The sequence below is a fragment of the Ailuropoda melanoleuca genome, chromosome 6 (genome assembly GCF_002007445.2).
Source record: "Ailuropoda melanoleuca isolate Jingjing chromosome 6, ASM200744v2, whole genome shotgun sequence".
In the NCBI taxonomy this organism is placed as follows: Eukaryota; Metazoa; Chordata; class Mammalia; order Carnivora; family Ursidae; genus Ailuropoda; species Ailuropoda melanoleuca.
Window position 1 is genome coordinate 36,215,403 of NC_048223.1, and position 12,571 is coordinate 36,227,973.

The 12,571-nt window shown below is 56.8% G+C and overlaps 1 protein-coding gene and 1 long non-coding RNA gene across 4 annotated transcripts in view; one reads left to right on the forward strand and one right to left on the reverse strand.

The window, feature by feature from the left end:
* Nucleotides 1–5,867, forward strand: part of XIRP1 (xin actin binding repeat containing 1) — a 23,977-nt gene extending 18,110 nt beyond the window's left edge. Inside the window, exons 3-4 of one of the 3 annotated variants that reach the window (XM_019792972.2) lie at nucleotides 262–3,634; nucleotides 4,062–4,195. In XM_019792972.2, the coding sequence (XP_019648531.1) occupies nucleotides 266–3,634; nucleotides 4,062–4,070 (3,378 nt within the window). In that variant the 5' untranslated portion in view covers nucleotides 262–265 and the 3' untranslated portion in view covers nucleotides 4,071–4,195. Of the gene's footprint in view, nucleotides 1–261 lie in introns of all 3 variants that reach the window. The other 2 variants (XM_019792971.2, XM_011216860.3) reach the window with 2 other exon arrangements.
* Nucleotides 1–12,331, reverse strand: part of LOC109488422 — a 19,397-nt gene extending 7,066 nt beyond the window's left edge. Inside the window, exon 1 of the long non-coding RNA XR_002141402.2 lies at nucleotides 12,195–12,331. This is a non-coding gene — a long non-coding RNA (uncharacterized LOC109488422). The remainder of the gene's footprint in view (nucleotides 1–12,194) is intronic.
* Between the last annotated feature and the right edge of the window lie 240 nt (nucleotides 12,332–12,571).

Genomic DNA, 12,571 nt, shown 5'->3' on the forward strand with positions numbered 1-12,571 from the left:
AGTGCCCTGCCTGCTCCCTAGCAACCCAGGAAATTCTGGGGAAGCAGGACCCACCTTGATGGATGGCTCCATAGGCCCTAAGTTCAAGACTTTTCACATAGCAACCATGCAGGTGGCAGAGTGATACCCAGGTGAGGCCCGGAGAGGGAGGAAGTCTCTAAACACAGGTCACTGCAGGACTACTCTGCCCCTAGGGCCCCCCCCCCGCTGTCACTTCTCCCAACTACCAGCCCCATCCTCACCTCTGCCCCTTCTCCTCAGAAGGATGGCCAAAGCCCAGACGCAGGCAGCCCCCATGCCGACCATTCCGATGGCCACCGCAGAGGACCTGCCCCTCCCTCCGCCCCCAGCCCTGGAGGATCTGCCACCACCACCGCCCAAGGAGTCCTTCTCCAAGTTCCACCAGCAGAGACAAGCCAGTGAGCTCCGCCGCCTCTACAGGCACATCCATCCTGAGCTCCGCAAGAACCTGGCCGAGGCCGTGGCTGAAGACCTGGCTGACGTCCTGGATTCTGAGGAGCCCACGGAGGGTGACGTCCAGTGCATGCGCTGGATCTTTGAGAACTGGCGGCTAGATGCCATTGGAGACCGTGAGAGGCCGCCTGCCAGGGAGCCCGTGTCCGGCGGCGATGTCCAGGCTACCTCCCGCAAGTTTGAGGAAGGCTCCTTTGCCAACAGCACAGACCAGGAGCCAGCCGGACCGCCGCCATCCGGAGGGGATGTTCGTGCAGCCCGCCGGCTGTTTGAGACAAAGCCGCTGGATGAGCTGACTGGCCAGGCCGAGGCAGTGGAGGCTATGGTGAGGGAGCCTGAGGCCAGCGGGGATGTACAGGGTACCAGGATGCTCTTTGAGACGCGGCCGCTGGACCGCCTGGGCTCCCGCCCCTCCATCCAGGAGCAGAGCCCCTTGGAGCTGCGCTCAGAGATTCAGGAGCTGAAGGGCGACGTAAAGAAGACAGTGAAGCTGTTCCAAACAGAGCCACTGTGTGCCATCCAGGATGCAGAGGGTGCCATCCACGAGGTCAAGGCTGCGTGCCGGGAGGAAATCCAAAGCAACGCAGTGCAATCTGCCCGCTGGCTCTTTGAAACCCAACCTTTGGATGCCATCAACAGGGACCCCAGCCAGGTGCGGGTAATCCGGGGGATCTCCCTGGAGGAGGGGGCCCGGCCTGACGTCAGTGCAACTCGCTGGATCTTTGAGACACAGCCGCTGGACGCCATTCGGGAGATCTTGGTGGATGAGAAAGACTTCCAGCCATCCCCAGACCTTATCCCTCCTGGTCCAGATGTTCAGCAGCAGCGGCATTTGTTTGAGACCCGAGCACTAGACACTCTCAAGGGGGAAGAGGAGTCTGGAGCAGAGCAACCACCCAAAGAAGAAGTAGTTCCTGGGGATGTCCGCTCAACTCTGTGGCTATTTGAGATGAAGCCACTGGACACTCCTAGAGACAAGGTCCAAGTGGGCCACCTGCAGCGAGTGGGTCCCCGGGAGTGTGAGGGGCTCACGTCTGAGCATCTACCCAGCAACAGCTCCTCCACACTGTCCCACTCTCAAAGTGCACCACAGAGGGATGGGGTGAAGGGGGACGTGAAGGCCTTCAAGAACCTTTTCGAGACCCTTCCCCTGGACAGCATTGGACAGGGTGAGCCTTTGGCCCACAGGAGTATGAACAGAGCAGAGGGAATGGATTCTACTGGGCAGTCCCAGGACATAGGGTCCCCAGTGTATGCCATGCAGGATGGCAAGGGCCACCTCCATGCTCTGACCTCTGTCAGCAGAGAGCAGATAGTTGGAGGTGATGTGCAGGGCTACCGGTGGATGTTTGAGACACAGCCCCTGGACCAACTGGGCCGAAGCCCCAGTACTGTGGACGTGGTACGGGGCATCACCCGGCAGGAAGTGGTGGCTGGAGACGTTGGCACTGCCCGGTGGCTCTTTGAGACCCAGCCCCTGGAGGTAATCCACCAGCGGGAACGGCAAGAACGCCAGGAAGAAGAAGGAAAGAGCCAGGCAGGTTCCCAGCCTGAGGCAATCCCCAAAGGTGACGTGCAGACCATCCGGTGGTTGTTTGAGACATGCCCAATGAGTGAGTTGGCAGAAAAGCAGGGGTCAGACGTCACCGATCCCACAGCTAAGGCTGAGGCACGGTCCTGCACCTGGATGTTTGCGCCCCAACCCCTGGACAGGCCAGAAAGCTCCAGGGAGCAGCACCTGCAGGTTAGCCAGATTCAGGCTGGGGAAAGACAGACAGATGGACATGTCTTCGAAACTGAGCCTCTGCAGGCCTCAGGCCGTCCCTGCGGAAGAGGGCCTGTGCGATACTGCAGCCGAGTGGAGATCCCTTCGGGGCAGGTGTCTCGGCAGAAGGAGGTTTTCCAGGCCCTAGAGGCAGGCAAGAGGGAAGACCAGGGGTCCAGGGTACTCCCTGAGCCCATCTCTGTGGGCTCTGTGCACAAGTTCACCTGGTTCTTTGAGAATTGCCCCATGGGCTCCCTGGCAGCAGAGAGCATCCAAGGGGGCAACCTCCAGGAAGAGCAGCCTGTGGGCCCCTCGGGCAACAGGGTGCCAGAGAGGCAGGAGACCGCAGCTGAGGGGACTCTGCGGACTCTGCACACTGTGCCTGGCCTCCTGCACCATGGAGGCATCCTTATGGAGGCCCGAGGGCCGGGGGAGCTCTGCCTTGCCAAATATGTGCTCCCAGGCCCAGGGCAGGGGGGACCCCACATACGGAAGGAGGAGTTGGTGTCTGGCGAGCTTCCCAGGATTGTCCGCCAGGTGCTGCGCCGGCCAGATGTGGACCAGCAGGGGCTGCTGGTTCAGGAGGACCCAGCAGGCCAGCTCCGCTTTAAGCCGCTGAGGCTGCCAGCTCCAGGCAGCAGCGGGAATGTCGAGGACATGGATCCTGAGTTCCAACAGTTGCTGGCTTGTGGCCTGGGGACCTCAATAGCAAGGACTGGGCTGGTGATGCAGGAGACAGAGCAGGGCCTGGTCTCACTGACCGCCTACTCCCTGCAACCCCGGCTGACCAACAGGGCCCCTGAGAGGGGCAGTGTGCAGCTGCTGGCCAGCTGCATAGACAAAGGGGACCTGAGTGGCCTGCACAGTCTGCGGTGGGAGCCACCATCCGATCCAAGTCCAGTGCCAGCCAGCGAGGGGGCCCAGAAGCTGCCCCCAACAGAGAACATCATCCATGTTCCCCCACTGGACCCCAGCATGGGGATGGGGCATCTGAGAGGCCTGGGGGGCACCCCCCACCTCCCACAGGCCATTGGAAAGGCAGTGCCCCTGGCTGGGGAAGAAAAGCAAGAAGATAGTTGCACTGGGCAGAAAGGGAGAGCGGCTTTGGGAAAGTCCGAAGGAACCACAACTGCATCCCGGGGGCCTGGGGCCCCAGACCTCCAGGCTGCCATGCAAAATCTGCGGATGGCAACTGCTGAGGCCCAAAGCCTGCGCCAGCAAGTTCTGAATAAGAACAACCAAGCTACTACCCCTGCAGCCAGCTCGGCGGCCCTGGAGCCAGCTCGGCGCCCTAACGGTTCTCAGCAAGCATCAGCCGTGGTCACCGTGGCTGCCCAGAGCAACACTAGACCTATGGCTGGAGGTGACCCCAGGATCCCAGCACCCCCAAGAAAGGTCAGTGGGGAACAGAAATCACTGCCCAAAGGGCTGCCTGAGGGGTGGGTGACTATTCAGGATGGCATCTACACTGCTTACCCCGTGAGGACCTTTGAACCACGCAGGGGTGTCCAGCCTTCTGAAAGAGAGCCCCCACGGCGGGGCAGGGACACTGCCCTCTCAGCCCAGGCTCCCAGCCCACTCCAGGAAGCCCCAGGTCAGAGTCTGAGGCCTGGGTGGGAGGAGCCTGGGGGCTGCACACAGATGGCCTGGGGATCTCCAGAGAAGGCAATGGCAAGAGTCAGCCCAGGAGGCCTCCAAGCTGCAGAGACCACCCTGAAGGTTGCCTCTTCAGCCCACCACACTCTGGCCTCTGGGCCTTGGCCTGCAGGTGCCAGTCTGCACTCCCATAATGCCTCTGTTCCTCCTCCTCCTCTTCTCCCAGCTGCTGTGACAGGACCAGACGTCCCAGCCCAAACCCGCCATGATGAGGACTCTCTCCGGCAGGACTCCAAGCCCCTGCAGGACCCCCTTCTCCACTCCCACAGCAGCCCTGTTGGCCAGAGAACCCCTGGGGAGTCACAGACAAGGACCCCAGAACTGGAGCCCAAACTGCCCCCAAGGAAGAAGCCTCAGCTACCCCCCAAGCCTGCATGCCTAAGCCGGATCCCCCCTCCTCAGAGGCCGCCCGCACTCTCAGCTCTATCTCGCAGCTCCTCCACAGCGGCAGGACAAGGAGCACACAAGCCAGGTGAGAGAGATGCAACAGCCCTTCAGCCAGCCAACGTCCCCACCACTGCAGGCCAGAGATGTGTATCTCTGGCTGGATGCCCACGTGAACAGACCCAGCCCAGCCCCCAGCATGGCCCCAGCACCACGGTTTCCGGACTCACCAAGAGCCAGGCTGCAGGCAGCAATGCCCAGAGCCCTGAGCCCCCCAAGCTCTCAGCTCTCAGCAGTCACCCCACATCACCACAGCAGGGTCCCAGTCCACCAAGGGAGGGGCCCACGGCAGGTTCCCAGCAAGCCGCCCCTGAGAGCACTGAGATTCTGCAGGGAAGCCAGCAAGAACTCCAGGGCCTCCTGAGCCAGATGCAAGCCTTAGAGGAGGCGGCCGCAAGCAGTGTGGATGTGCGGGTGCTGAGGAGGCTCTTTGAAACTGTGCCCCAGCTGGGAGTGGCCCCTCAGACTTCTGCTGCCCCCCACAAACCTGAGGCCTCAGTGGTGCTGGCCTTTGGGGAGCTGACAAAGGTCAGCACAGAGGTGGCCCGGCTGAGGGAACAGACTCTGGCCAGGCTGCTGGACATTGAGGAGGCCGTGCACAAGGCTCTCAGCTCCATGTCCAGCCTGCAGCCTGAGACCAACACCAGGGACCATTCCCAAAGACCGCTGAAGGCCCACAGTGCCTGCAAGATCAGTGACACAGACAGAAGTAAAGCCAGACCTAACTGCTCAGGCCAGGAGGTCAGAGGGCAAACTGTAGTCAAGAACCAAACCCAAGTTGCAAGCCATACTGAGGTCCAGAGTCAGGCCAAGGTCAGAAATCACACAGAGACCAGGGGTCAAGCAGCCTCAGATGTCCCTTCTACCAGGAGGCCAGAGTCACTGAAAGAAGACCCAGGCCTCCCTGGAGTCTTGCCTTCCAGCAGAGATCCGTCTTGCTCCCCAACATTCATCTCCATTGAGTCAGCCGCAAGGAAGCTTCCAGAGGCTGCCAGCCCCAAGGGCATCCTTGATGTCTCAGTGAAAAGCACTCACCTAGCACAGGATGTGAGCCAGGCCCGGCTCCACCAGAAAGGTCTCCAGGACAAGGCTGGCAAGAAGGAGGTCACCCAGTGCTCTGGGCAGCCCAAGCCTGCCCCTGCCTCAGCCAGCCCCCTGCCCACTGGGCAGCAGAAGAGCGTTCTGGAGCTGCAGACTGGACCGGGGGGCTCCCAGTGCTGTGGAGCCATGAGAATGGTTACCCAGCAGTCTGAAAGGGTGGGCCCGTGCAGGAACCCAGTCCTCTCATCCCCCACCGTGGTCACCAGGCAGGCAGAGCTGTCCAGGGGCCCAGGCCCCCACCTCGAGCTCCATGCTTCCCCCTTGCTCCGTCAGTTCCTGCACAGCCCAGCCAGGTTCAGCGGGGACCTGGCCGAAGCCGGGATGGCTCAGACCCCCCGTGGCCACCCCCAGCCCGCGGCCCAGTGAACCCCTCCGCCTCCACCACAGCCTCCCATCAGCACTGCGGAGGACCGAGGTGGGCACTGATCTCCTGCACACATGAGGCAAGGACCAAGAAGAAAGGGCATCTTCTGGGACGTGTGGGCAGTTTCTCTTTCCTCAGTTCCGTCAGTAGGCCCAGCTCTTGCAGAAGGGGGAAGAAAGGTTGGGCAGAGGCCCGCCAAGTAGCTTGGGCCTGGGAGAGGCACAAGAGCCGGCTGCCGCTAGTGGAGCATGGAGTTATGTACAGACACTTGTGCTCCTCGCACAGGCCTTGCCTACAGGTCGAGCCTAAGAGGGAGCCCCCTGAGTGACCCTCCCCTCTCAGCCTTTATTCTTTTATTACGAGTCAAAATGTTCTCGGCCATCGGCTCCTTAACTCTTGGAGAGGACAGGGCCAACTGGACAGCAGGACTGGTCTCTGTTCGGGATTGGTCTGAGGGCTCCGGAAGGGCCCTGCTGCAGCCCCCTCGTCACTATCTCATGGTTCAGCGGGACATCCTGGCAGCCCAAAGGTCACACAGAAGAGCTCAGCAACTGGCACATGTCCCTAAAGCCAAAGATACTGCCTCTCCAACCCAAATGGAAAAGATACAGTCCGAATAAACCCAAGTTTTATTCTGTCCTCCGTGCGTGTCTGACGGTTCGTGCATCTGTTCTAGGGTCTGGGTTCCCACTGTGGGGGAGAAAACAGCCACAACCTCCAGACACCCCATTTTCCTGGCAATGGCAGTGTTGGAAGGTTCTGAAAAGCCACCCCCTTCTTCTACCATTGTGGCTGGGAAACAAAGAGGCCCCACACAGCCCCGTTCTCCTTGCTGCCCTTTCCCCCCTTACCCAGCCCATATATACACTGCTGCCCCACTACGTCTGGTCTCCCTTCCTGGAGGTTCTTGGACATCATCCTGGAGTGGAATCTGACCAGAATCCTGCTCCAGAGTGGGACAGCAGCCCAGTCAGGCCTGGGAAGGAGGGAGGGTCGCACCCCAGGAGAACTCCAGTGGCCAAGATGTCTGGGCCCTCTCCCTTGCTCAGGGCCAGGTGCTGCGTGCAGAGCAGGGGCTCCTGGGAAGGGGAGTGCACAGAGCTTGGCCTGGAAGGCCAGAATGATTTAGTGCAGGGCCCTTTACACTCTTTCAAAAAGCACTGAGTGCCTGCTGCATGCCAGGCCTATTCTAGGAGGCAGGGACACAGAGGTAAGGTCTTATGGAATCACATTCTCAGTTCCCTGACCTTCTAGAATGAGGAGACAGAGATACCATGAATAAACAGGAAAAACCAGATGAGGAATGCGGGTAATGCACCTGACTAGGCCGCTCTTCCACTCTAGGGGAAGAGTGTTAACATACGGTGATGTGACAATGATAGGTGATTGCCTTAGAGGACGCGGCCAAGACAAACCTCTAAGGGAAAAACCTCACCTGAGATCTGAGTAACAGTTATGTGAAAATCAAAGGGAGGCACATGCTAGGCAGAGAGAAGAGCACATGCAAAAATCCACAGATGGGAATGAGTGTAGTTCCTCAATTTCCTGATACCCCTCCATCTGTCTACCTCCCCACACATCATGCCCCCCACAAGGTTATGTAGGAGCTTGTCCACGCTTTGCTTTAAACAGGTAGGATCCTAGCCTACCGCCAGATCCGGAATCAGCCTACATGTCATGTCACAGCCCCCTCATTGCGGGCTCTTCTCACACCTTGAGCACCCCTAGGGCAGCTGGGCTCTGCACTGGGGCTAGCCAGTCTCCTGTGAAAGACGGTGGTGTGTAGGAGCAATTAAGATACCACATCTACCCACTTGGGGCTAGTATCTTCATCTCTCTGGGCCCCTAGCCACATGTCCCCCTCCCCTGCCCTCTGCAGGCTCTCACTTGATTACGGGGCCCAGGAGCTTACAGCAAGACTGTTCTCATTGTTCTCATCTGTACAGTGGGCATGACTGCAGTACTTACTCTTGTGAAGATTAAGGGAGTTATTACGTGCAGAGTGCTTGGAGCTATATGCCCAGCATCGGGAACTCCAACATGTTCATTTTTTAGTGTTACTGGTAACTATTAGTTTTAATGTATCTTTCTCACCTCCAGGTGGAGTTCCTGTCTTGTTCATCTCAGTACCACTGGTGCTTATCGAAAGTGCCTAGAAGGCACTCTGTAAATGTAAAATAAATGAAGGCACAGACGAATGAAATGATTAAGTGAATTCAGTGATTCATCCAACTAACTCATTTATTGAGCACCTACTCCCTGCCAGGTTCCATTCAGGATGCTGAGGACAGAGATGAACAAGGCAGAATTTATCCCTGAATTCACGGAACCTGGGCTTAAAGGGGTAAGACAAAGCAAGAAAATAATAAGAGAGAAGACAATATATTATAAGCAGATAATTTTATAAGGGAGCCATACTGTGAAGGAAATAAAAACAAAGTCAGGGGCGCCTGGGTGGCACAGCAGTTAAGCGTCTGCCTTCGGCTCAGGGCGTGATCCCGGCGTTACCGGATCGAGCCCCACATCAGGCTCTTCCGCTATGAGCCTGCTTCTTCCTCTCCCACTCCCCCTGCTTGTGTTCCCTCTCTCGCTGGCTGTCCCTATCTCTGTCGAATAAATAAAATCTTTAAAATAAAATAAAAAATTAAAACGAAGTCAGTCCAAGAGAAGTGGATTGGTTGGTACTTTAGCTTGGGTGGTCAAGGGAAAGCATCTCCGCGGGAGTAACCTTAATGACATTGGACCGGTCCGAACGACTGGAGGTGGAAGCCTAGGGGGAAGAGTGGGAAGAGGTAGGTGGGTGGGTGGTGACCGCTCTGGCGGCAGCGTGCACAAGGAGAGTAGCGGCCGCTCGGTGAGGTCTCGCCCAGGGTCCTGAACACCTGCCGCCACACCTGCCCCGGAGACCTAGGCTCCACCTCTCCTCCCGCCCGCAGTCGGGGGTGGGCCTGGAAGTTGGGCCTGGACGCAGGCGGAACAGGCGACGCCCAGACCACGCCCCCGGAGCGGGGCTGGGGGCGGGGGCAGGCGGAGGTGGGGCGCGTTCCCACCCGCCGTCTCCGAGGTGACGATGACGTTACCCAGGCCGCGGGGTTCGGGACGTTCTGGCAGCTGCAGCCGTTGCCCGGAAACGCCGGGTAGGCGCGCAGCCAGGGGCCGGCTTCTCGCGGCAGACGCTGGACGCCAGTACGCGCCGTCCTGGCCGGCCCTTGCTCGGAGCCTCCTTTCAGGATTCCAGGCGGGTGCGGGTTCCGGTCCTCACCCAAGTCGCGGCCCCACCCGGGACCGACCTGCTGGGCAGGGCGCCTCCTTCCTTCTCGTCACTCCCTGCCACTGTTCCTGTCCACCAGTCCCCATCTTCAGTACCATCACGCTGCCTCGGGCCATCACCCATTCCCCACTTTCCTGGGCCACTGCCATAGCCTCCCAAGTAGTCTTCCTTGCTTCCCCCTGTCCTAACACTCTGTCGCTCAACTGGCAGCCAAAGCTCTGAGAATTTACCAGATCAAGTTGTTCTCGTGTAAATACTCCCCAGTGGCTTCCCAGCTCACTCAGTCTGAAAACTAACTCTTCTCTGCCTTCAAGACCAGAATGACTTATTTCTCTGCCTTCTTCTCCCAACTTTGTTGCCTCCACTCTCTTCCTTACATACATCTCCCTAGTTACACTGGCCTTGATCTTCACAGAATCTTTACCAAACTGATTCCTGCCTCAGGGCCTTTGCACTTGCTGTACTCACTGCCTGGAAGTCTCTCCTCTCAGATCTTCAGTGGCTGGTCTCCTCCTCACTCAGATCCTGTTCGAATGCCTCTCCAGAAAGGCCCTTCTTGATCCATCCCTCCCCTGACTATTGCCCCACCCCCGCTCTCCATCAAAAGAGGCCTTCCAACAAGTTATCATTCATGTTTCATGTTTTCATGCGACCTCCCACAATATAAAATTATCTTGCTCACGTATTTGCTTATTGTCGGTGTTCTCAATATTATTCCTGTATAGCAAATCACCTCAAACTTAGTGGTTTAAACAACAGCCATTTTATAATACTCATTAATTCTGTGGGTCATGAATTTGGATAGAACACAGTGGGGATGGCTTGTCTCTGTATCATGATATATGGGTCTCAGCAGGGAAAACTTGAAGGCTGAGGTAATTTAACAGCTAGTGTGGAAAGATCTGAAAGCTCATCCACTCATGTCTGGCAGCTGATGCTGGCTATTGGCTGGGATATCAGCCAGAACACATATGCACGGCCTCTCCACGTGGCCTGGGCTTCCTCATGGCATGGCAGTCTCAGGGTAGTTGGACTTCCAACATTTCATCTCAAGGCTCCAAAGGCATGTGTCCCAACTAACAAGGCAGAAGCTGCATTACCTTGTCTGACCCAGCCTTGGAAATCACACAAAATCACTCCTGTTGCATTTTGTTGGTTACAAATGAGTCACAAGTCTGCCTGGATTGAATGCAAGGGGTATTAGACACCACCTTTTAGTGAGGAAGAGGCAAAGTTCTAGAAGAACACATGGCAAAGTTCTAGAAGAACAGTTTTGGAGGGTGCCATGTCCCCATGGAGTCTTCCCCCACCAGAATATCATCTCCATGACAAATCACTTCTCATTTGTTTATTGTTGCATTCCCTGTGCCTGCCAGAATGGTACAAAAGCACTTAGTAGGTGGCTGATCCATGTTTTAGAGTGAATAAATGAAGGTTTATCTTTCAAGGAGTCATTGGAGCCCAGCTCTTCTCCCTGTAAGTGTATTTCCTGCCCCAGCCCTTGATTTTAGCCTGGTCTGCTCTGGAGGAAGCCCAGTGTTTGCATTGGAAGATGGGAGTCAAGTATAGTTGTTTGTTTCTTTGGCGGGAAGGATGAGTTACTGGAGATTGAGAAAGCCAAATGAAGTTCTGGAACAGTGTTCTACTGTAAAGGGTGTTAAAAATCCAATCTGATTTTTCTCGTTCTAAACTCTGGAAATGCCCAGGAGAAGACTGCAGTTTTGTCCTCTGGACCACAGGGAGAAGGAAAGTGACCCAATGGAAATACAGCTTTGGAGAGGTGCCTCGGACAGCAGAGAGGGGGATGGAATGTCTAGTAGGAGCTATTGCAGAGATCTGGGCAAGAGGTGACTCTGAAGCCACCCACAAGCCTGTTATGGTATGCACATTTTCCCCGCTTTGTTATTGGTAAAGGACTTTCCACTTGCTTTTCCCAGAGTCCTGAAACCCATACAGTTTCTCCTCTTTGTTTTCTCCTTTTCCATGAGAATCAGCCCGGGCTCTCCCTGCCCTCCCCCCCTTCCCCCCTCCCCGCCCACATCAATCTGCTGGCTTCCCAAATCTGTCTTTGCCTTTCCCCACCGTTCCATCTCCACTGTGGCTGAGACTTAGGATATCCTATTGCAGCAACACCCATCCCAATGTTCTCCCCACCTCCAGTGCTACCTCCAAACTGTCAGTCCTCCAGTCCAGCCCTGCAGCGATTTCCTACCAGCTCTACCACAAAATTCACATTCCTTCAGGTCATTCAAGGCTCTTCGTGTATGCTGCTACCTGTGTTTATAGCCTTTCTCCATCCACTCCCCCACAATATTCTATCCAGGCTGTGTCACACAGCCCTGGTTTTGCCCTGAGTCAGCTTACCCATTGGACACAGCAGGCAGGGGACCTGGGGCCCACAATACTTTCAAGGCCCCTGAAAATGTTTTAATTTCTAATAAAATCAGAAGGGGGAAAAAGGGAATTTTTAGGTAGAAGAAATTGCCTTAATACTTAACATTACCATATTCGTCTTTATACCACCACAGTTGTAAAATCTATTTTTAAATACTTATTTTATGGAGGAAGACTCAGCTCTGAGGCCACCTCTTTAAGGAAGCAAAAGCCATGAAGAGTGTCCTTCTTTGACCTCTGGATCTGATGCAGTTTTGGAGCTTGGAAAGTCCGATTGTAACCTTTTAGTTTAGTGCATCTCCCTCCCACTACACTGTTAGTACCTGCAAGTCGATAACCCCCTCCACCTCCGTTTTCTCCTTCTTGATACCCGTTCCCCACCTGTAGCAGAGCTGCCACGTTAGACACACATTTAACTTCCGAAAAAATTCAGGCCGAGGCTCAACCTGGGAGCCCTCGGAAATTGCGCCCTGGTCCCAAACCAGGAGCGACCAGGGCTGGGGTCCGCGGCCCAAGGAGGGGGCGCGCGCGTGCCGGGCTGGCCGCCGCCGGGGCGGGGACTCGGGTGTCTTTGCAGCTCGGCCACACGCCCCTGCCAGCTCCACCCGTCCCCGATCGGAAGGAGGAAGCTGCCCCTGCGGTTCCCTCTCTTCTTCCCCAAAAGCTCCGCACTCCTCCTTCCGTCGCACCCCCTTCCTCCCGCCTCCCCCCGTCAGGTTTCTTACGAAAAAGTGCCGCTGAGAATTCCCAGAAGGTCCCGGATGTGAAGTCACTGACGTGAGGTCACCGAGCCTGGTTCCAGGAATCAGAAACTTGTGGGGAGGAAGGAAAGCGCGGAAAACGAGGGAGAGAGTGGAACCGTGGACGCAGTCGGCGGGGCGCCTGGCTCCGCGGGGTCCCACGCTCGGCTCCAGCAGACCCCCGGGGAGGTTCCCCGGAAAAAGTGCTTCGCTTCTCCCACGGCGTAGAATTGCCTGTTAGACACCAAACATACTGATCTGTGTCAACCAAGATCAAAAAGTCTGATAACTGCCTGATAGAGGATCGGGTGGGGAAACTGGAGTGAGACCTACTGTTGCAGGGAGGGGGGGGGAANAAGGGG